The sequence below is a fragment of the Lissotriton vulgaris genome, chromosome 7 (genome assembly GCF_964263255.1).
Source record: "Lissotriton vulgaris chromosome 7, aLisVul1.2, whole genome shotgun sequence".
Lineage (NCBI taxonomy): Eukaryota > Metazoa > Chordata > Amphibia > Caudata > Salamandridae > Lissotriton > Lissotriton vulgaris.
In genome coordinates, this window is record NC_141695.1 from 598,300,633 (window position 1) to 598,322,172 (window position 21,540).

The window sequence follows — 21,540 nt, forward strand, 5'->3', positions numbered from 1 at the left end:
GGTGGATAATGGACCTCCAGTTGGTGACTGCTCACAAGCAGGCCACATGGTTTTGGGAGCAAAGCTCAAGGTGTTAGGCTCATGAGTAAAGCGGAGTCCGAGTTAGCCCACAAAGTGCATCCTCGGCGGCACAGGTGCGGCAGGGTGCAGGGTGCTGTTTTGGCATCGGATGCCCTGTTGTTTTCAATGTGGATTGACGTTTTTAGTTTTTGGCTGCAGGCTCGCACCAGAAAGACTTCCGGGAGTAACCAACAGCTGGGCAGGTAAGTTGGAGGGCTCGAGACGTAGGCGCACCTCAGGTTCTCTTCTCCAGAACGGCTAGATGCAGGGGTGTCTTTTGAGGTCGAATTTCAGTGCAGTGGTGGTTCCAGGCGTCGGGTTTCTTTGTCCTCATCAGGCTCAGAGTCTGTCTTGGGAGTTTCTTTTGAACAGAGCTGCTGTTCACAGAAGAACAGGTCTTTGTTGAAGGCAGTCAATCCTCCCAAGGGTTTTGGAGGTCCTTGCTGCAGGACAAGGCGACTTTTGGCGCAAGATATCTGAAAACTGCATACAGGACGGTAGAGCTGGGGCCAAGTCAGTTCTTCTCTGCAGTCTCCTCTGCTGGTTGTCTTCTTTAGTCCTTCTTCTTAGGTTGCGGGAATCTGTCTTCTTGGTTCAGGGCTGCCCCCAAAATACTGAATTTAAGGGATGTTTTAGGGGTCACGAGGTTAGTCTCGAGGTTAGTCACCCTTGGTATGTTCACCGCACATGAGGGAGTGGACACAATCACTAATCCTGATTGGAGAGTGCCTGCCATCTGAAAGGTGGTGGGCACTGAAGAGTGGGCTTCACCTCGCCTCCCCCGCCTGAGGGGTGGGATTAGAAGAGGTGGGCACACATTCAGGGTTTTGCTAATTTTTCCTGTCTGTCTTCCCACTGAAAAGGAGGGAAGACAGGAAGGGACCCTGCTCCTGATAGCAGCAGAGCTGGGGGGTTGTATTACAAAGGCAGCCAGGCCTTTGAAACTCCCCTACCACAGATGTCTCTTCCAGGCCTGGGAGAGGTGTGACCACCTCTGCCCAGGAAAGCTTTTTTTCTGGGCTCGGGGAGCAAAGGCTCCCACCCCAAGGGTCCAGAAACATGTCTTGTGGAGGCAGGCTGGTGTGTACCAGTCAGGGAATCCACCAGAGGCTGGTCGTTTTTCAGGGAGCATCTCTAAGATGCCCTCTGAGTGCATTGTACAAGAAATCCCACACTGGCATCAGTGTGGGTTTATTATGCTGAGAAGTTTGCTACCAAATTCACACAATTCAGTAACGCCATCATAGTGCTGTGGAGTTTGTAATGACAAACTCCCAGACCATATACTCTGTATGGCTTAATGCATTTACAATGTCTAAAAATGGACTTAGACACTATAGGGGTGCAGTGCTCATGCAACTGTACCCTCACCAGTGGTATAGTGAACCCAGCTAGAGGGGTGTCTTACCTATTTACCTATACCATGTCGACTCTGCACCAAACCACACAGCCTGCAATATCAGTGTGTGTGTTTTTTAAGGTAAATGACCTCTAAGGGTGACACACTATGTGTTACAGCCCTTAGAGGCCCTCCCTGGTCACAGTGCCCTTTGTACCCATGGTACCTTTTACAAGGGACTTACCTGTGGGTAGAGAGGTGACGATTGGGTGTACAAAGTCCAGTTTTGGAAAGGAACACAGGCCTTGGGAACCTAATTGGCAGGGACTCAGGGCGCATCAAGTCAAAGTGCATCAGAAATCTAGCAAAAGGTGTGGGGGAGGTTACTGCAACATAAACCCAGCTTCCTACACTTCCCAGTTTTTTCATCCCACTTCAAGCCCTGCATAATAGCATTAGTTTAACTTATATCTGAAACCCTATTCCGCAGACAACAGCATGCTGAGTTCATTCAAGTGTCTGGGAATGCACCCTGCATTCTGATAACTGAAACCTTCACTTTCATGCTCACCCTGCACTCACCGTAATCACAATGCACTCACACTATTCACCCTGCACTCACAGCAATCACTCTGCACTCTTAATGCACTTGCGCTATTCATCCTGTACCTCACCTTGCAGTCACACATCCACACTACTCAACTGCACTCATGTGACACTTCACCCGCCTGTCCCCCTCACTGCTCAATCTGCAATCTCACTCAAACAAGCCCATCTTTAACCATGCATTCATTCGTCCCACTCTGCTCTTACATCTGCACCACATGGTGATCTCACTCACCCTGCAGTCATTCCTCTTAACACTACTCTCACACTGTTGCATCGCTCACTGCGCACTCACATGGGCACTCCTACCACTCACACAAGGCAGATGATTAATGTGCCTGCTACAAAGAAAGTGTACCATGCATATCATAGAACTGTGTGTGAGTATACTATGAGTAGCGCTATAAAAAATGAAATTTTGTCAGAAAGGTGCTATAGAGAGATGAGGTGCATTGCTGGTGAGTGGTACTGAGGGAATTCATGGAGAAGGAGGAAATGGGGAGGGGGCACTAAAAAAAAAAGTTGCACCGTGTGCGACCAGTGCTAGGGCCAGCCCTGGCTGGGAGTGTTAGCCCCACACTCCCTCAAAGTTCGGGTCTAGTTGTGCCCCTGACAGCTCTGTACTGTGCACAGGACCTTTCTCAGCCCATAGACTTTTAGATCAAGGCCTTTGATTGCATCAGATGGATTTCCTGTCCCAAGATGGCTGGGCCTTGATCCTACAGCACACAGAGTACAAAGAGGCAATGACCGCGTGTCTCTGCCTGTCAAGACATCCCAGGAGCAGTCAGAATGTTTTACACCTGGATCTTACTCTCTGGCCTGGTGACCACATGGCCGTAATTTACACGGAGTGTAGTTACTGATAACAGAATGCATTTGTTTGCAATTTCGACACTGCTACTTTTTACAGCTTTCTCAATCAATCAGCATTTGAAGAGTAGGGCACTGTCACCGGTGGGGGTATCTGGGCCCTGGGGTGCGAGGTTTGTCGTGCCAGCTCCACCTGTGACAGGTCTTAGGGAAACGGTGGGAACAGGGAAGGAACGAGCAGAAAAGGCAAACGGGCCAGGAAAACGAGCAAAACAGAGGGCAGGAAAATGAGCAGTAAAGGCAAAACGGAGGGCAAAGAAACTAGCAGAAAGGGTACAACAGGGCAGAAAACCAGAGCAAGAAACTAGCAGGGGAGGCACTAACAGAGGACAGCAGTTAGACAGGCAGCAGAGGTTAGTGGACTGCAGGCAAGCTGACGGGGGAACTTTTGCAGGAGGAGTTGGCACGAGGACCTGCAAGGAATTCAACTGGCAGCTCAGTGATGCAGATTTCAGAAGTGGCTTTCAGAACAGCGTCAAAGGTTAATGAACACTGAATTGAACAGAGATATTTTAACAGCATACAATAACGTAGAGCATTTGAAAAGCTCTAGCCTGTTGCTTGTGTTGCATATTTCTGGCTCCTGTTATTGTGGTTTTCTAATATAATATAATTATTATTATTTTTTTTTTACTGCTTTCCTCCTCCTATATAATTTGGCACTAAGATTTTAACTTACATAGCAGGTTTTCATTTAACTGTAGCTTCTTGATGTTTCCATTATTAAAACATTGGAATGTTGGGAGCTCCATTGAAGACAATGGAGTGTTCCATGCTTTTACAGGCTGAAAACACCTGCAAATCAAAATTCCAATGTTGTTTTCAAAGGCAAGGGAATTTAAACCCCTCGAACTCCGAGAGGCCTTTGTTTTATTTGTTGGAACATTCTGCCCTCTTGTGGCAGAATGTTCAAATAGGCTTATAGCCCTTCGTAGCTGGGCTATACTGGCTATTAAAGTCCTGCTCCCATGTTAAAGTCCCTTGCCTTCGGCTCGGGCCTTAAAAGCTGGAACGGGCCTTTAATAGCCGGCATAGCCCACTTCGGCAGGCTATAAGGCTATATTATTGTTTGAGGTGAATAGGTGTTGGGATTAATAGACGGGTGGATAAACAGAGGAAGAGCTGGATGATAAGGGGAATAGATAGATGAATGGATGAAGAGTGTGCGTATGATGAAGAGGGTGTAAATGGGAGGATGATTGAATAGATGGTTGCATTACTTGTGAGGATGGCTGGATCTTGTTTAATGCATTAGTAGGTAGACAAAAGGATTGCTAGCTAGATGAATGCATGGACATGGGTGCCTGCATGATTAATTAACAGATGAATAGACAGACCAATGAATGGGTGGGTTTATGTATGGATGGATAAAGGGACAGGTGCTTGGGCAGATGGGTGAATAAATAAGGGTAAATGGAAGAATCAATGTTGGTGAATAGATGGATGAATGGATCTTGGTGTGTGCAAGGATATATAGATGAAAATAATTGATGGATGCATGCTGGATGAAACAGGGTGAATGGATGGAGTTTTCTGGGTGGATCTAGCTGGGTGCATAGATAAATGGATGGACAGTGCATGCTTGGATTGATGAATCTGTGTAAATTAATGGATCTAGGTGGGTGGATAGATGGGTGGAATGGATGAATCTTAGTGCGTGCATAAGAATGAATGGATGGGTGCTTGTGTAGTTGGACAGATCTAGGTGGATGAATGGATCTCTTGGTTGGTGGATGTATGATAGTACTGGGTGACTGGATGGATAGGTCTATCAATCAATGGACCATGGGTGCTTGGATGGATGGATGGATCTGGAAACATTCATGGATCTTGAATGGAAGGATGGCTAGACATAGTTAGATGGATGAATGTTGGTGGTGAATGTATGGATACACAGAAGGATGGATGGGTGCTAGGATGGATGGATGGATGTAAATAGGTGCATAGGTGAATCTTGGGAGGTGCGTGATGGATGGATGTGAAACTCTTGATGCAGACAGTTTACAAGATGTAAAATGTATTATTAATCTTTCTCCAAACCTTGGTATTACATGAGCAGCAGCTTGCTGTTATCAGATGGAGGTTGGGGGCTTCAGGCTTGGACATTGGAATAAATATGCTGCTGTTTCCCAGAGGCAGTTGCAAAGCCTTGGAGGCCTTCATTCAGGCACATAAACATATTCTGTAGATTTCCTATGATACAATCCAAGTGAGCATTTGACAGAAGTAAAGTAAACCTACAATGATACCACATTGTTAAAGGGGTTGTTCGCCTAATGGGACACAACCGAAATAAGCCAATTCCCTTCCCTGTAAAATGCTCCTGTAATGCCTCTGCAATATTTTAGCTGCAATAAATAGGGAGGTAGAATTTAGCCAATACCCTGTTGCCATTTCACTGCCAGAAAATACTTTATTAAAGCCTCTAATTTGCAAAAGGGAAGTGAAAGACTTCCGTGTATTGCATTATGCTAACAATATCAGGTCCAGCTTTGGATTACATTCGGGCAGCCGGTGTAGCTCTCTTGAATGTCTTCCTGAGGTAGCTTGCCAACATGTCTACTAGTTACAAAAACTATTTGTAACTTGAACCTAATGTCCGTTATTCATCTGACAACCAGAAAGTGTCCATACTTTCAGCACTGTTCCACTTTCTACAGCAAGCCAGTCCAAGTCACATGATGATAGATAGCTGCCTTGTCCATAGTCCATACCTATGACTGTCATTTTGATGCTGCTTCCTGAAAGCCAATCATGTGACTCACTGCATCCTCCAATCCTCACCATCGACTGTGGCCACAGAATGTATGGTGACCTTGGATTGGTTGTGACATGGCCCAGCCAATACTATAGCACTCTACACACCATACTGTCGGCACAACGGTCCTATAAGTGCATGCTAGTTGTTATATTTTTGGCTTTCTAGACTGCTTTTGGCCAATTGGTGGCCACCTTTCTTCTTGAGATGCACTGGACTTGTTTTTGATCTTTGTTCTTGTAGGACGCCAACTGACATGTGAGGTGGCGACTGGATCTAGGCCTCAACCTAGGTCTACATTAGCCAGTCCAATGGGCAAGCCACAGGACCAACCATGCCCCTGCTCTCCCTCCAAAATCACCACCACCAATGCACCACCAAAGTTTGTCAAGATGTGCCACTCGTTCCATTTCTTTGCCTTTCCAGTTCCTGGCTTGTCTGCTGAGACTTCTCTCCAGATGCATAAAACGCTTTTTATCTGACAGGGAGATAATATTCCATGACTTCAAACTCTAACGTCAGGAAATTACAGGTGGTTCAAAATTCCACACTCAAGGCAGTAGTCCGCATTGTGATGACGGAGCATATGTCATCAATTTTTCATGACAAGGATTGGCTTCCAGTGAAGAAGAGGGTTCATTGTAAGGCCCTTACACTGGTACAAAATGCTGCCTTTGGGGCGGCGCCTGCAGTCTTGTGAATAGACTGTAGATTTTGATCCTACCTGATAGGGTAAAACCCCTCATCCATGCCTGGATGTCAAACATTTATGACCACTTTTCAAATGATGCTCACAATGACTGTCATTATGGTGGTGACCTCTCCAGCGTGTATAGTTTGTAAAGTCTCCATTCATATGGTAGAGTCACATGTCAAAGTTAGTGATGACTGCTCATCTTTCAACAGAAACATACACCTTCAATTGCTAGGGAAAGTCCACAATATGCTTTAGGGTTCTGCAAAAGAAAAATGTGGACGTGAACTGGGGGTAATTTGGAGAGCGTACCATCAACCTAGCGTTAAAACTGGGTTTAGCTAGGCAGTGTGGATGAAAGTGTTTGCGGTGTAAAATGGCGCACAGTGACTTGGGTGTGTGGTGCACTGTGCCACAGATTGTTGTTAGCTGTTCTGAGGGTGATGGTGGAGTGTACCGAAGGTTGGAGTTCACTGTGCTCAGGTTGATGCTGCACTCTTTTCTGGTAGCGCATTGGGCTGTGTGTGATGGTGCACTATGGCAGTGGTGAGGTTACACTACACATTGGTTTGTAGTGCACCTTGCTAAAAAGTTTGATGCATTGTTCTGAGGGTGGAGGTGCAGTGTGCCTAAGGTTGTAGTTGAATGTGCTGAGAGCAGTGTAATGCTCCTTTTAGTGTTAGTGGCCTGTAGTAAGTGGATTGGTGCCTATTGCCATTGGTTGTGATAAAGTAGAGGTTAATCGTGCACTCTGGAGTGCATGGTGGTACGTCGTTGTTTTGGCACATCCCTGGTTTGGTGATGGAATTGAACATGTGTGGGATTTTGTAAAATTCTTGTATGTGCTCCTTTTCTGCATCTTGTTCATGTTTTTAGGTTTGATCTGTAATTGTTTCACCTTTCTTCAACCAGTTACTTCTTTGTCTCAGGAACTTTCCGCTGTTGAGACGAGATATTGTCAATCGTATCTTTGATTTGACTACAAGTCTGTTTGGTTGTATCCGAGTGCTGCCTTTGGAATGGATGAGGGACTATTTTACATCTGAAAAGTATACACTATAATTTCACATTTAATGTTTATCTCAACCATGCACTGTTTACACAAAGTTATCAATTTTAATTGTTTTGCAATGCAGTAGTTATTATTTTTTTGTCAGCTCTCAGGTGTCAACATCAAACCCGTTGGCTTTGCTAGTGCTTGTACAGGACCTTGAAGCTACCACCCGAGACTGAATCTAGGCTGATGGATGCAGAGGTAGACCAAATAGCGTGATGGGTAGGTTGCCTGATCCCAGACACTAGTTTTATCAGAAACAACCCCAATAGAATACACACACACACACACATATTCTCTATCTTCCCCAAATTGCATCCAGTCATTTCTGCTTCTTGTAGTAGTACTACCGCCTATGAGTTGGAAGTCCACATGTATCAACAGAGCACTGCCTCGGGTAATATCATGGTGCTTGTTTGTTTGCTAGTTGTTTAATTATTGAAGATGTCCAGTCATATGTGAATGTTGTCTCAGTGCTGCTAAGTATTATGCAGATCTAAGAACATAAAACTATTTTGATTTACACTTGTGACTGCTATTTACTTACATTTATAATACTGATTGGCCTACTCTGAAGTGTCCATAAAATTGATATTTTGTCCTGAATTTGTGTCTTGAATTTTGACCCTTTGTCCTGAGTTTTTGTCCTGAATTTTTACAGTCACTGCTCAGAATTTTTCTCCTTGCCAAGTAGTGGTCATTCAGTCCCTTTACTGCCGCTCCTACTTCTCTCAGGGATGAGGAGCTGGGTGTTGGACCTTTAAGGCTGTGGGGAATGTGTTGGAGATGCTGCTCTTGTCTCTCCGTGCCTGCATAACCACTACTGTCATGATAGCGGGAAGCTGATCTTGCATCATGTCCGGTGTGGACAATGTGGTTGGGGGTGGCTTTATCATGATGGGAAGTGTGCTGGGGTGGCAGCTGTCACCTCCCCAGTGCTTGGACGCTCCCCTTATCTACTAAGGAATGTTTACGATAGAGGATGTTCCTACCTCCTCTGGAATATTATTGAGTCTGGAGCTGCCCTTACATCCCTATTATGGTCAGTGAGTATGGAGTTCACCTTGTCTTCCCCTCATAGTCAGTGAACCTAGAGCTGTGCATTTCCTACCCTCATGGTCAGTGAGTCTGGAGCTGCCTTTGTCCTCCGCTCATGGTCAGTGAACCTGGAGCTGCGCTTGTCCTCCCCTCCTGGTCAGTGAACCTGGAGCTGCGGTTGTCCTCCCCCAAGGTCAGTGAACCTAGAGCTGCGCTTGTCTTCCCCTCATGGTCAGTGAAATTAGAGTAGCCCTTGCCCTCCCCTCATGGTCAGTGAGTCGGGAGCTGCCCTTGTCTTCCCCTCATGGTCAGTGAGTCGGGACCTGCCCTTGTCTTCCCATCATGGTCAGTGAGTCGGGAGCTGCCCTTGTCATCCCCTCATGATCAGTGAACCTGGAGCTGCGCTTGTCCTCCTCTCATGGTCAGTGAACCTAGAGCTGCGCTTGGTCTCCCTTCATGGTCAGTGAACCGCGCTTGTCTTCCCCTCATGGTCAGTGAACCTAGAGCTGCGCTTGTCCTACTCTCCTGATCAGTGAGTCTGGAGTTGCCCTTTTCTTCCCCTCATGGTCAGTGAGCCGGGAGCTGACATTCTCTCTGGGGTGAGGAGCTGGGTGTTGGACCTTTAAGGCTGTGGGGAATGTGTTGGAGATGCTGCTCTTGTCTCTCCGTGCCTGCATAACCACTACTGTCATGATAGCGGGAAGCTGATCTTGCATCATGTCCGGTGTGGACAATGTGGTTGGGGGTGGCTTTATCATGATGGGAAGTGTGCTGGAGTGGCAGCTGTCACCTCCCCAGTGCTTGGACGCTCCCCTTATCTACTAAGAATTGTTTACGATACAGGATGTTCCTACCTCCTCTGGAATATTAGTGAGTCTGGAGCTGCCCTTACATCCCTATTATGGTCAGTGAGTATGGAGTTCACCTTGTCTTCCCCTCATAGTCAGTGAACCTAGAGCTGTGCATTTCCTACCCTCATGGTCAGTGAGTCTGGAGCTGCCTTTGTCCTCCCCTCATGGTCAGTGAACCTGGAGCTGCGCTTGTCCTCCCCTCCTGGTCAGTGAACCTGGAGCTGCGGTTGTCCTCCCCCAAGGTCAGTGAACCTAGAGCTGCGCTTGTCTTCCCCTCATGGTCAGTGAAATTAGAGTAGCCCTTGCCCTCCCCTCATGGTCAGTGAGTCGGGAGCTGCCCTTGTCTTCCCCTCATGGTCAGTGAGTCTGGAGCTGCCCTTGTCATCCCCTCATGATCAGTGAACCTGGAGCTGTGATTGTCCTCCTCTCATGGTCAGTGAACCTAGAGCTGCGCTTGTCCTCCCTTCATGGTCAGTGAACCTGGAGCTGCGCTTGTCCTCCCCTAATGGTCAGTGAACCTGGAGCTGAGCTTGTCTTCCCCTCAATGTCAGTGAACCTGGAGCTGCGCTTGTCCTCCTCTCATGGTCAGTGAACCTAGAGCTGCGCTTGTCCTCCCCTCATGGTCAGTGAACCTGGAGCTGTGCTTGTCCTCCCCTCATGGTCAGTAAACCTGGAGCTGCACTTGTCCTCCCCTCATGGTCAGTGAGTCGGAAGCTGCACTTGTCCTCCCCTCATGGTCAGTAAACATAGAGCTGCGCTTGTCCTACTCTCCTGCTCAGTGAGTCTGGAGCTGCGCTTGTCCTCCCCTCATGGTCAGTGAGTCAGGAGCTGCCCTTGTCTTCCCCTCGTGGTGAGTGAGTCTGGAGCTGTGCTTGTCCTCCTCTCAGGGTCAGTGAACCTGGAGCTGCGCTTGCCCTGCCCTCATGGTCAGTGAGTCTGGAGCTGCGCTTGTCCTCCCCTCATGGTCAGTGAACCTGGAGCTGCGCTTGTCCTCCCCTCATGGTCAGTGAACCTGGAACTGCGCTTGTCCTCCCCTCATGGTCAGTGAACCTGGAGCTGCGCTTGTCCTCCCCTCATGGTCAGTGAACCTAGAGCTGCCCTTGTCCTCCCCTCATGGTCAGTAAGTCGGGAGCTGCCCTTGCCTTTCTCTCATGGTCAGTGAGTCGGGAGCTGCCCTTGTCTTCCCCTCATGGTCAGTGAGTCGGGAGCTGTTCTTGTCTTCCCCTCATGGCCAGTGAGTCGGGAGCTACCCTTGTCTTCCACTCATGGTCAGTGAACCTGGAGCTGCACTTTTTCTCCCCTCATGGTCAGTGAACCTCGAGCTGCTCTTGTCCTCCCCTCATGGTCAGTGAACCTGGAGCTGCGCTTGTCTTCCCCTCAAGGTCAGTGAACCTGGAACTGCGCTTCTCCTCCCCTCATGGTCATTAAACCTGGAGCTGCGCTTGTCCTCCCCTCATGGTCAATGGGTCTGGAGCTGCCCTAGTCCTCCCCTCATGGTCAGTAAGGCAGTGAGTTGGCCTTGTCTTCCCCTCATGGCCAGTGAGTCGGGGGCTGCCCTTATCCTCCCCTTATGGTCAGTGAGTCTGGAGCTCCGCTTGTCCTACCCTCATGCTCAGTGAACCTAGAGCTGCGCTTGTCCTCCCCTCATGGTCAGTGAGTCTGGAGATGCGCTTGTCTTCCCCTCATGGTCAGTGAGTCTAGGGATGCGCTTGTCCTCCTATCATGGTCAGTGATCCTACAGTTACCCTTGTCCTCCCCCAGTCAGTGAGTCTTTATCTGCCCTTGTCTTCCTCTCATGGTCAGTGAACCTGGAGCAGCGCTTATCCTCCCCTCATGGTCAGTGAACCTGGAGCTGCGATTGTCCAACTCTCCTGATCAGTGAGTCTGGAGTTGCCCTTTTCTTCCCCTCATGGTCAATGAGTTGAGAGCTGCCCTTGTCTTCCCCTCATGGTCAGTGAGTCTGGAGCTGCACTTGTCCTCCACTCATGGTCAGTGAACCTGGAGCTGTGCTTGTCCTACCCTCATGGTCAGTGAGTCTAGAGCTGCGCTTGTCCTCCCCTCATGGTCAGTGAGTCGAGAGCTGCCCTTGTCCTCCCCTCATGGTCAGTGAGTTGAGAGCTGCCCTTGTCCTCCCCTCATGGTCAGTAAAGCAGGGAGTTGCCCTTGTCTTCCCCTCATGGTCAGTGAACCTAGAGCTGCGCTTGTCTTCCCCTCATGGTCAGTGAGTCTGGAGCTGCACTTGTCCTCCACTCATGGTCAGTGAACCTGGAGCTGTGCTCGACCTACCCTCATGGTCAGTGAGTCTGGAGCTGCGCTTGTCCTCCCCTCATGGTCAGTGAGTCGAGAGCTGCCCTTGTCCTCCCCTCATGGTCAGTGAGTTGAGAGCTGCCCTTGTCCTCCCCTCATGGTCAGTAAAGCAGGGAGTTGCCCTTGTCTTCCCCTCATGGTCAGTGAACCTAGAGCTGCGCTTGTCTTTCCCTCATGGTCAGTGAACCTGGAGCTGCGCTTGTCCTCCCCTCATGGTCAGTGAGTCGGGAGCTGCCCTTGTCTTCCCCTCATGGTCAGTGAACCTGGAGCTGCCCTTGCCTTCCCCTCATGGTCAGTGAACCTGGAGCTGTCCTTGTCTTCCCCTCATGGTCAGTGAGTCAGGAGCTACCCTTGTCTTCCACTCATGGTCTGTGAACCTGGAGCTGCTCTTGTCCTCCCTCATGGTCAGTAAGTCGGGAGCTGCCCTTGCCTTTCCCTCATGGTCAGTGATTCGGGAGCTGCCCTTGTCTTCCCCTCATGGTCAGTGAGTTGGGAGCTGTCCTTGTCTTCCCCTCATGGTCAGTGAGTCAGGAGCTACCCTTGTCTTCCACTCATGGTCTGTGAACCTGGAGCTGCACTTTTTCTCCCCTCATGGTCAGTGAACCTGGAGCTGCTCTTGTCCTCCCCTCATGGTCAGTGAACCTGGGGCTGCGCTTGTCTTCCCCTCATGGTCAGTGAACCTGGAACTGCGCTTCTCCTCCCCTCATGGTCAGTAAACCTGGAGCTGCGCTTGTCCTCCCCTCATGGTCAATGGGTCTGGAGCTGCCCTAGTCCTCCCCTCATGGTCAGTAAGGCAGGTAGTTGGCCTTGTCTTCCCCTCATGGCCAGTGAGTCGGGGGCTGCCCTTATCCTCCCCTTATGGTCGGTGAGTCTGGAGCTCTGCTTGTCCTACCCTCATGCTCAGTGAACCTAGAGCTGCGCTTGTCCTCCCCTCATGGTCAGTAACCCGGAGGTGTGCTTATCTTCCCCTCATGGTCAGTGAGTCTGGAGCTGCCCTTGTCCTCCCCTCATGGTCAGTAAGTCGGGAGCTGCCCTTGCCTTTCTCTCATGGTCAGTGAGTCGGGAGCTGCCCTTGTCTTCCCCTCATGGTCAGTGAGTCGGGAGCTGTTCTTGTCTTCCCCTCATGGCCAGTGAGTCGGGAGCTACCCTTGTCTTCCACTCATGGTCAGTGAACCTGGAGCTGCACTTTTTCTCCCCTCATGGTCAGTGAACCTCGAGCTGCTCTTGTCCTCCCCTCATGGTCAGTGAACCTGGAGCTGCGCTTGTCTTCCCCTCAAGGTCAGTGAACCTGGAACTGCGCTTCTCCTCCCCTCATGGTCATTAAACCTGGAGCTGCGCTTGTCCTCCCCTCATGGTCAATGGGTCTGGAGCTGCCCTAGTCCTCCCCTCATGGTCAGTAAGGCAGTGAGTTGGCCTTGTCTTCCCCTCATGGCCAGTGAGTCGGGGGCTGCCCTTATCCTCCCCTTATGGTCAGTGAGTCTGGAGCTCCGCTTGTCCTACCCTCATGCTCAGTGAACCTAGAGCTGCGCTTGTCCTCCCCTCATGGTCAGTGAGTCTGGAGATGCGCTTGTCTTCCCCTCATGGTCAGTGAGTCTAGGGATGCGCTTGTCCTCCTATCATGGTCAGTGATCCTACAGTTACCCTTGTCCTCCCCCAGTCAGTGAGTCTTTATCTGCCCTTGTCTTCCTCTCATGGTCAGTGAACCTGGAGCAGCGCTTATCCTCCCCTCATGGTCAGTGAACCTGGAGCTGCGATTGTCCAACTCTCCTGATCAGTGAGTCTGGAGTTGCCCTTTTCTTCCCCTCATGGTCAATGAGTTGAGAGCTGCCCTTGTCTTCCCCTCATGGTCAGTGAGTCTGGAGCTGCACTTGTCCTCCACTCATGGTCAGTGAACCTGGAGCTGTGCTTGTCCTACCCTCATGGTCAGTGAGTCTAGAGCTGCGCTTGTCCTCCCCTCATGGTCAGTGAGTCGAGAGCTGCCCTTGTCCTCCCCTCATGGTCAGTGAGTTGAGAGCTGCCCTTGTCCTCCCCTCATGGTCAGTAAAGCAGGGAGTTGCCCTTGTCTTCCCCTCATGGTCAGTGAACCTAGAGCTGCGCTTGTCTTCCCCTCATGGTCAGTGAGTCTGGAGCTGCACTTGTCCTCCACTCATGGTCAGTGAACCTGGAGCTGTGCTCGACCTACCCTCATGGTCAGTGAGTCTGGAGCTGCGCTTGTCCTCCCCTCATGGTCAGTGAGTCGAGAGCTGCCCTTGTCCTCCCCTCATGGTCAGTGAGTTGAGAGCTGCCCTTGTCCTCCCCTCATGGTCAGTAAAGCAGGGAGTTGCCCTTGTCTTCCCCTCATGGTCAGTGAACCTAGAGCTGCGCTTGTCTTTCCCTCATGGTCAGTGAACCTGGAGCTGCGCTTGTCCTCCCCTCATGGTCAGTGAGTCGGGAGCTGCCCTTGTCTTCCCCTCATGGTCAGTGAACCTGGAGCTGCCCTTGCCTTCCCCTCATGGTCAGTGAACCTGGAGCTGTCCTTGTCTTCCCCTCATGGTCAGTGAGTCAGGAGCTACCCTTGTCTTCCACTCATAGTCTGTGAACCTGGAGCTGCTCTTGTCCTCCCTCATGGTCAGTAAGTCGGGAGCTGCCCTTGCCTTTCCCTCATGGTCAGTGATTCGGGAGCTGCCCTTGTCTTCCCCTCATGGTCAGTGAGTTGGGAGCTGTCCTTGTCTTCCCCTCATGGTCAGTGAGTCAGGAGCTACCCTTGTCTTCCACTCATGGTCTGTGAACCTGGAGCTGCACTTTTTCTCCCCTCATGGTCAGTGAACCTGGAGCTGCTCTTGTCCTCCCCTCATGGTCAGTGAACCTGGGGCTGCGCTTGTCTTCCCCTCATGGTCAGTGAACCTGGAACTGCGCTTCTCCTCCCCTCATGGTCAGTAAACCTGGAGCTGCGCTTATCCTCCCCTCATGGTCAATGGGTCTGGAGCTGCCCTAGTCCTCCCCTCATGGTCAGTAAGGCAGGTAGTTGGCCTTGTCTTCCCCTCATGGCCAGTGAGTCGGGGGCTGCCCTTATCCTCCCCTTATGGTCGGTGAGTCTGGAGCTCTGCTTGTCCTACCCTCATGCTCAGTGAACCTAGAGCTGCGCTTGTCCTCCCCTCATGGTCAGTAACCCGGAGGTTTGCTTATCTTCCCCTCATGGTCAGTGAGTCTGGAGCTGCGCCTGCCCTACCCTCATGGTCGGAGACCCTGGAACTGCCCTTGTCCTCCCCTCATGGTCAGTGAACCTAGAGCTGCGCTTGTCTTCCCTCATGGTCAGTAAGTCGGGAGCTGCCCTTGTCCTCCCCTCATGGTCAGTGAGTCAAGAGCTGCTCTTGTCCTCCCCTCATGGTCAGTGAGTCGAGAGCTGCCCTTGACCTCACCTCATGGTCAGTGAACCTGGAACTGTGCTTGTCGTCCCCTCATGATCAATGAGTCGAGAGCTGCCCTTGTCCGCCCCTTAATGCTCAGTGAGTCGAGAGCTGCCCTTGTCCTCCCCTCATGGTCAGTGAGTTGAGAGCTGCCCTTGTCCTCCCCTCATGGTCAGTAGGTCGAGAGCTGCGCTTCTCCTCCCCTCATGGTCAGTGAACCTGGAGCTGCGCTTGTCCTCCCCTCATGGTCAATAAGTTGAGAGCTGCGCTTGTCCTACCCTCATGGTCAATGAGTCTAGAGCTGCACTTGTCCTCCCCTCATGGTCAGTGAGTCTAGAGCTGCGCTTGTCCTCCCCTCATGGTCAGTGAACCTGGAGCTGCGCTTGTCCTCCCCTCATGGTCAATATGTCGAGAGCTGCCCTTGTCCTCCCCTCATTGTCAGTTAGGGGAGAGCTGCCCTTGTCCTCCCCTCATGGTCAGTAAAGCAGGGAGTTTCCCATATCTTCCCCTCATGGTCAGTGAGTCTGGAGCTACCCTTGTCTTCCCCTCATGGTCAGTGAGTCTGGAGCTGCGCTTATCTTCCCCTCATGTTCAGTGAGTCTGGAGCTGCGCCTGTCCTCCCCTCATGGTCAGTGAACCTGGAGCTGTGCTTGTCTTCCCCTCATGGTCAGTGAACCTGGAGCTGCGCTTGTCTTCTCCTCATGGTCAGTGAACCTGGAGCTGCGCTTGTCTTCCCCTCATGGTCAGTGAACCTGGAGCTGCGTTTGTCTTCCCCTCATGGTTAGTGAACCTGGAGCTGCGCCTGTCCTCCCCTCATGGTCAGTTAACCTGGAGCTGCGCCTGTCCTCCCCTCGTGGTCAGTGAACCTGGAGCTGCGCTTGTTGTCCTCCCCTCATGGCCAGTGAACCTGGAGCTGTGCTTGTCCTACCCTCATGGTCAGTGAGTCTGGAGCTGCCCTTGTCTTCCCCTCATGGTCAGTGAACCTAGAGCTGCGCTTGTCCTACTCTCCTGATCAGTGAGAATGGAGCTGCGCTTGTCCTCCCCTCATGGTCAGTGAACCTGGAGCTGCGCTTGTCTTCCCCTCATGGTCAGTGAACCTGGTGCTGTGCTTGTCCTACCCTCATGGTCAGTGAGTCTGAAGGTGCCCTTCTCATCCTCTCATGGTCAGTGAACCTAGAGCTGCGGTTGTCCTACTCTCCTGATCAGTGAGTCTGGAGCTGCGCTTGTCCTCCCCTCATGGTCAGTAAGGCAGGGAGTTGCCCTTGTCTTCCCCTCATGGTCAGTAAGGCAGGGAGTTGCCCTTGTCTTCCCCTCATGGTCACTGAACCTGGAGCTGCGCTTATCTTCCCCTCATGGTCAGTGAGTCTGGAGCTGCGCTTGTCTTCCCCTCATGGTCAGTGAGTCTGGAGCTGCGCTTGTCTTCCCCTCATGGTCAGTGGACCTGGAGCTGTGCTTGTCTTCCTCTCATGGTCAGTGAAACTGGAGCTGCGCTTGTCCTCTCCTCATGGTCAGTGAACCTAGAGCTGCGCTTGTCTTCCCCTCATGGTCAGTGAACCTGGAGCTGCGCTTGTCCTCCCCTCATGGTCAGCGAGTCTGGAGCTGCGCTTGTCCTTCCCTCATGGTCAGCGAGTCTGGAGCTGCGCTTGTCTTCCCCTCATGGTCAGTGAACCTGGAGCTGCGCTTGTCCTCCCCTCATGGTCAGCGAGTCTGGAGCTGCCCTTGTCTTCCCCTCATGGTCAGTGAACCTAGAGCTGCGCTTGTCCTAATATCCTGATTAGTGAGTCTGGGGCTCCGCTTGTCCTCCCCTCATGGTCAGTGAGTCGGGAGCTGCCCTTGTCTTCCCCTCATGGTCAGTGACCCTGGAGCTGCGCTTGTCCTCCCCTCATGGTCAGTGAACCTAGAGCTGCGCTTGTCCTAATATCCTGATTAGTGAGTCTGGGGCTCCGCTTGTCCTCCCCTCATGGTCAGTGAGTCGGGAGCTGCCCTTGTCTTCCCCTCATGGTCAGTGAGTCGGGAGCTGCCCTTGTCTTCCCCTCATGGTCAGTGAGTCAGGAGCTGCACTTGTCCGGAAGCCACTGCAGTCATTAATGTTAGTTTATGCTTTTCACTAGGGGAGCATCCCTTGCCTTCCAGTGTGTTGGACAGCTGCCTCTTCCTTTCCAGCGTTGCTAGTGTGTTGGGGTCGTCGCCATAATCTATCAGTGTGTAAAGGCCCTGTCCGTACTTTACTAGAGAGGCGGTGTCAGTGCACTGAAGGCCTGCACTTCCCTCCCCATTTCAGCCTGTCCAGAAATCCTGTGGTGAAGGCTACGCACACAGTACCTCCTCGATGTTGTCAGTACGGTACTGGAGGTTGGATTTCCCTGGTGATTTGAGGTTGAAGTTATGCTTGAGGCCTGGTCGTTGTGGGTGAGTTTTATGCTGGGTGTGAATCTGTGGTTAGAAGTTGTATGCTAGAGGTTGTTGAGGCTACGCTGGGGCATGTCTTTAGGTGTTGTGCTGTGCGTGAAGATGTTGTTGGAAGTTGTATGAAAAAGGTCGTTGAGGTTAAGTTGGGGCTTGTGGTTAGGTTTTGTGCTGTGGATGAAGCTGCCATTGAAAGTTAAGTGTTTAGAGGTTACTTAGATTAAGTTGGGGATTGTGGTTTGTGTTTTGGATGAAGGTGCGGTTGGAAGTTGTGTGTTAGAGAATGCTGAGGTTAAGTTGGGATACGTGGTTGTGCTGTGGTTGAAGCTGCAGCTGGAAGTTGGGTGCTAGAGATTGCTGAGGTTACGTCTAGGTTTGTGAGTCGTTTTTGTGCTGTGGATGAAGCGGCGTTGGAAGTTGGGTGTTATAGGTTGCTGAGGTTATGGTGGGGCTTGTGATTAGGTTTTGTGCTGTGAATAAATCTGGGGTTGGAATTTGGCTGTTAGCGATTGCTTAGGTTAGGCTGGGGTTTGTGGTTAGGTTTTGTTCTGTGGATGAGGTGGTGGTTGGAATTTGGCTGTTAGAGGTTGCTGGGGTTAAGTTGGGGCTTGTCGTTAGGTTTTGGGCTGTGTTTGGAGTTGTGGTTAGCGGTTGGGGATTTGACTGATTGTCTCAGCTGGGTGGAGTGTAGAGTTTAGAGTTGGGATTAGAGTTACATTTGGAATTTTGGGTTTGTAGTTAGTTTTGGGTTGTGGCAGGAGTTGCGATTGGAAGTTGGGTGTTTAAGTTATGAGTGGAGTTATGTGAAGAGTTGAGGTTAGGAATGTTGTACGGGCTAGGTTGAGGTTTTAAGTTGAGGTTGGTATATGTAGCTGGTGCCAAGTGGAGAGGTCCTTGACCACACCAGCACGGTCAGTACGAGGGGGTTCCTGGCTATCAAGGAAACACTATGGTTTTGTGTGGGGGGGGGGGGGTGGGGGGGGGTACTTCCCTTCACTAGTTAGGAACATGACGGTCAGTGTTGCGGGACGAGCCCTTCACTGCCAGTTAAAGGCTGGGCAGTATTGGGGGCACTGCCCTTCAACAACGAGTAAAGGATGGGCAGTATTGGGTGCACTGCCCTTCACTGGCAGTTAAAGGATGGGCAGTTTTGGGGGCACAGCTCTTCAATGACATGTAAACAATATGCAGTATTGGGGTGGGGCTGGTAACCCTTGCTTCCCGATGCTGGCAGTACTGGGGTGCAGTTAATATCTTGCAAGAGTCAGGGTGGTGAGTATTGGGGTACGAATCCATCTCCTCAATACACCGTGCTCGGTACTGGGCCCCTAAACTTCCCTCCCCTTCATGATCAGTATTAGGGATGATGCGCCCCTTTCTGTCCCTGGGGGCCCTACATATTCATGCCCCAGGACGGGCAATAATTAGGGATATCCGGGTACAGGGAGTGCTCTGTTGGCCATTACAGTCAGAACTGGGGGACCACTCTTGCCTGCCCAGGAACAATTCGGTCAGTATCCAGGGCAGAGGGCCCTGCCCATACTCGACTCGGGGCACGGTGGTCAGTACTGGGAAGCCACCGTTCTGTGCCGACGCACCCAGTGGTCAGTTCTGAGCGCCCTCTTCCCCGCACAGACACCCAGGGGTAGATTTACAAGTCCCTTGCGCCACTTTTGCGTCACTTTCTCATGGTAAAAGTGACGCAAAAGTAGCGCAAGGGGCTATAAGCCCCCCAGTGCCCAGTACTGCGAGCGCGGCCATTAACCTGTCCGGAGGCACAGTGCGCAGTATTAGGGCGCCGTCCACCCCGCACACATACCCAGTGCCCAGTGCTCGGGCGCGGCCCTTACCTGTCCAGGGACACGGTGGTCAGGGTGAAGCTGCTGGCGTGCATGGTGAGGAAGATGAAGAAGTGTACGGCCTTGCACATGAAGGGGCCGAAGACCCACCCGTCCAGGGTGTAGATGGTGGCCTGGAAGGGCACGCAGAAGACGATGAAGGCCAGGTCGGCCACGCCCAGGTTCAGGATGAACAGGTTGGTGGTGTTGTGCACCTGCCCGTTGCGCAGCAGCACCGCTAGCACCAGGCTGTTGCCCACCGTGCCCACCACGAAGATGGCAGAGAAGAGCAGGGGGATGATGACCGACTCGGGGCGGGTGCTCTCTCCGAGGGGCATTGCTGAGCGGTTCATCCTGCGGACAGGGTTGGGTTGAGCGTGGGGTTCGGGGCAGAAGAACCCGTGCCCGCCCGCCCACCACGACCAAAGAGACGGCTCAGACCCTTGAGAGGCAGAGAGCGCTCCGAGTGGGAAGTGCAGCCCGAAGTTTGCTTCAAAGGCCGCGGTGCGCCCCGGGCTCGGTGCATTCACTCCAAGGACAGACAGGGCGTCGCGGGACAGCGCCCACCGCTGGGCCGGTGCTCTGTACACGACGCTCGCTCAAGCCTTCGTCTGTGGCCCGGTCCATACCAGTGACGGCTCTGGTCAGTGTCCTCTGTCGTCTCGAGGGCTGGTGTGTAGTCACTGTGTGGCCAGCTTCCCCTCTGGGGTCGGATTCCCCTGGTATGGTCAGTTCGTGTGCACCAGTGTCCACATATGCGGTCAGTCTCCTCTGGGCTCTGCCGTCTGTCCGTCCGGATCTGTTCTCAGTGAGTTCCTCGGACTCCCCGGGCCGAGGTCGCGGCTCCTCCGTCAGCTCTTATTGTATGACCTCTGGCCTCTTCCTCTACTGATGTCAGGGCCGCCTTTGGTCGCCACGCGTTTGGAATGTCACCGTGGTCTCTGTGGGCAGGGTCCTCCGTCCTGCTCACTCTTCTCACTTGAAATCAAAGTCCTGCCTGCAGTCAGCCACCTTCTATGGACAGCGCCCTCTGTGGACAGTGGCATTATTTAAGGACCCTCGTCTAGGGTGTCACTGCCCTCCCCTGTGGTCAGTTTCTTCCCATGCCGTCTGTGTATCTGTGGTGGTCAGTGTCCGCCGCGAGCATGCCCCCCCCGTATCCACTGACCTCCCCGTGGACAGCCGCTGCCCAGTGCCCTTCTCTTGTCAGAGTACTTTTGTGGTCAGGATCTCGGTTGTCTATTGCCCTCCCAAGCACTCTCTGGCCAGTGTCGTCCTCTGGTCAGTGTCCTCTTTTGTGGTCATCGTCTCTCCTGTGGTCAGTGTGGTCCTCTGGTCAATGCCCTCCCATGTGGTCAGCGTGGCCTCTTCTGTGGCCAATGTAGTCCTCTGGTCAGTGTGTCTTTTCCTGTGGTCAGTGTCCTCTTCTGTGGCCAGTGACCTCTTCTGTGGCAGTGTGTCTCCTGTGGTTAGTGTCGTCCTCCGGTCAGTGTGTCTCCTGTGTGGTCAGTGTCTGCTTCTGTGATCAGTGTGTCAGTGGCCAGTGTCCGCTTCTGTGGTCAGTGTGTCTCTTGTGATCAGTGTCTGCTTCTGTGGTCAGTGTCTGCTTCTGTGGTCAGTGTCTGCTTCTGTGGCCAGTGTCGTCCTCTGGTCAGTGTGGCTCCTGTGTTCAGTGTGTCTTCTCCTGTGGCCGTGTCGTCCTCTTGTCAGTGTCCTCTCCTCTGGTCAGTGTCCTCTCCTGTGGTCAGTGTGCCGTCCTCCGGTCAGTGTCCTCTCCTGTACTCAGAGTCCCCGTGAGTGCCCCTCTCAGAGGTCGCTGGCCTCCTCAGTGCTCTCCGTTTCGCCCCGGCCCCCTCCGGTCAGCCCCCGCGCTCCTCGGGTGTCGGCTGCTCTCAGTTCCCGGCTCCCTTCCGCCAGTGTCGGCTCCGCCGGTCTGGCCGTGCTTTGCGCTCCTCTCCGGAGCGCCGCGGCCACGCACATCATCCCTCCCGAGGCTGCAGCCCGGCCCCCGCCCCCCGAGGATTCCGCGCGGGCTGAAGTTGCCGACACTTAGTTCCGTGCGCCTTCTTCCACGGCCCCGGCTTCCAGGCGCTCGGTTCTTCTTCAGACTGGACCCCTGCAGACGTCTTCCGTTGTCCTGAGTACTTCTGAAATGAAAGGCCGCCCAGTTTCCAGGGAAGAAAGACCTGCACAAAAAGAGGACGCGTGGATGTGTCCATAGAAACGGACCCCCGGCTCCGATATATCCTCTCCCGCGCGTCAGAGGGCTGGGGGCGAGAGGCGACACATCATGCACAGAACTTCTCAAAAGGTCAACAAGTCCAGGCCCA

The 21,540-nt window shown here is 52.2% G+C and overlaps 1 protein-coding gene across 1 annotated transcript in view; it reads right to left on the reverse strand.

The window, feature by feature from the left end:
* GALR2 (galanin receptor 2) overlaps positions 1–19,563 on the reverse strand; it is a 112,823-nt gene extending 93,260 nt beyond the window's left edge. Inside the window, exon 1 of the mRNA XM_086928748.1 lies at positions 19,223–19,563. Within this exon, the coding sequence (XP_086784874.1) occupies positions 19,223–19,563 (341 nt within the window). The remainder of the gene's footprint in view (positions 1–19,222) is intronic.
* Between the last annotated feature and the right edge of the window lie 1,977 nt (positions 19,564–21,540).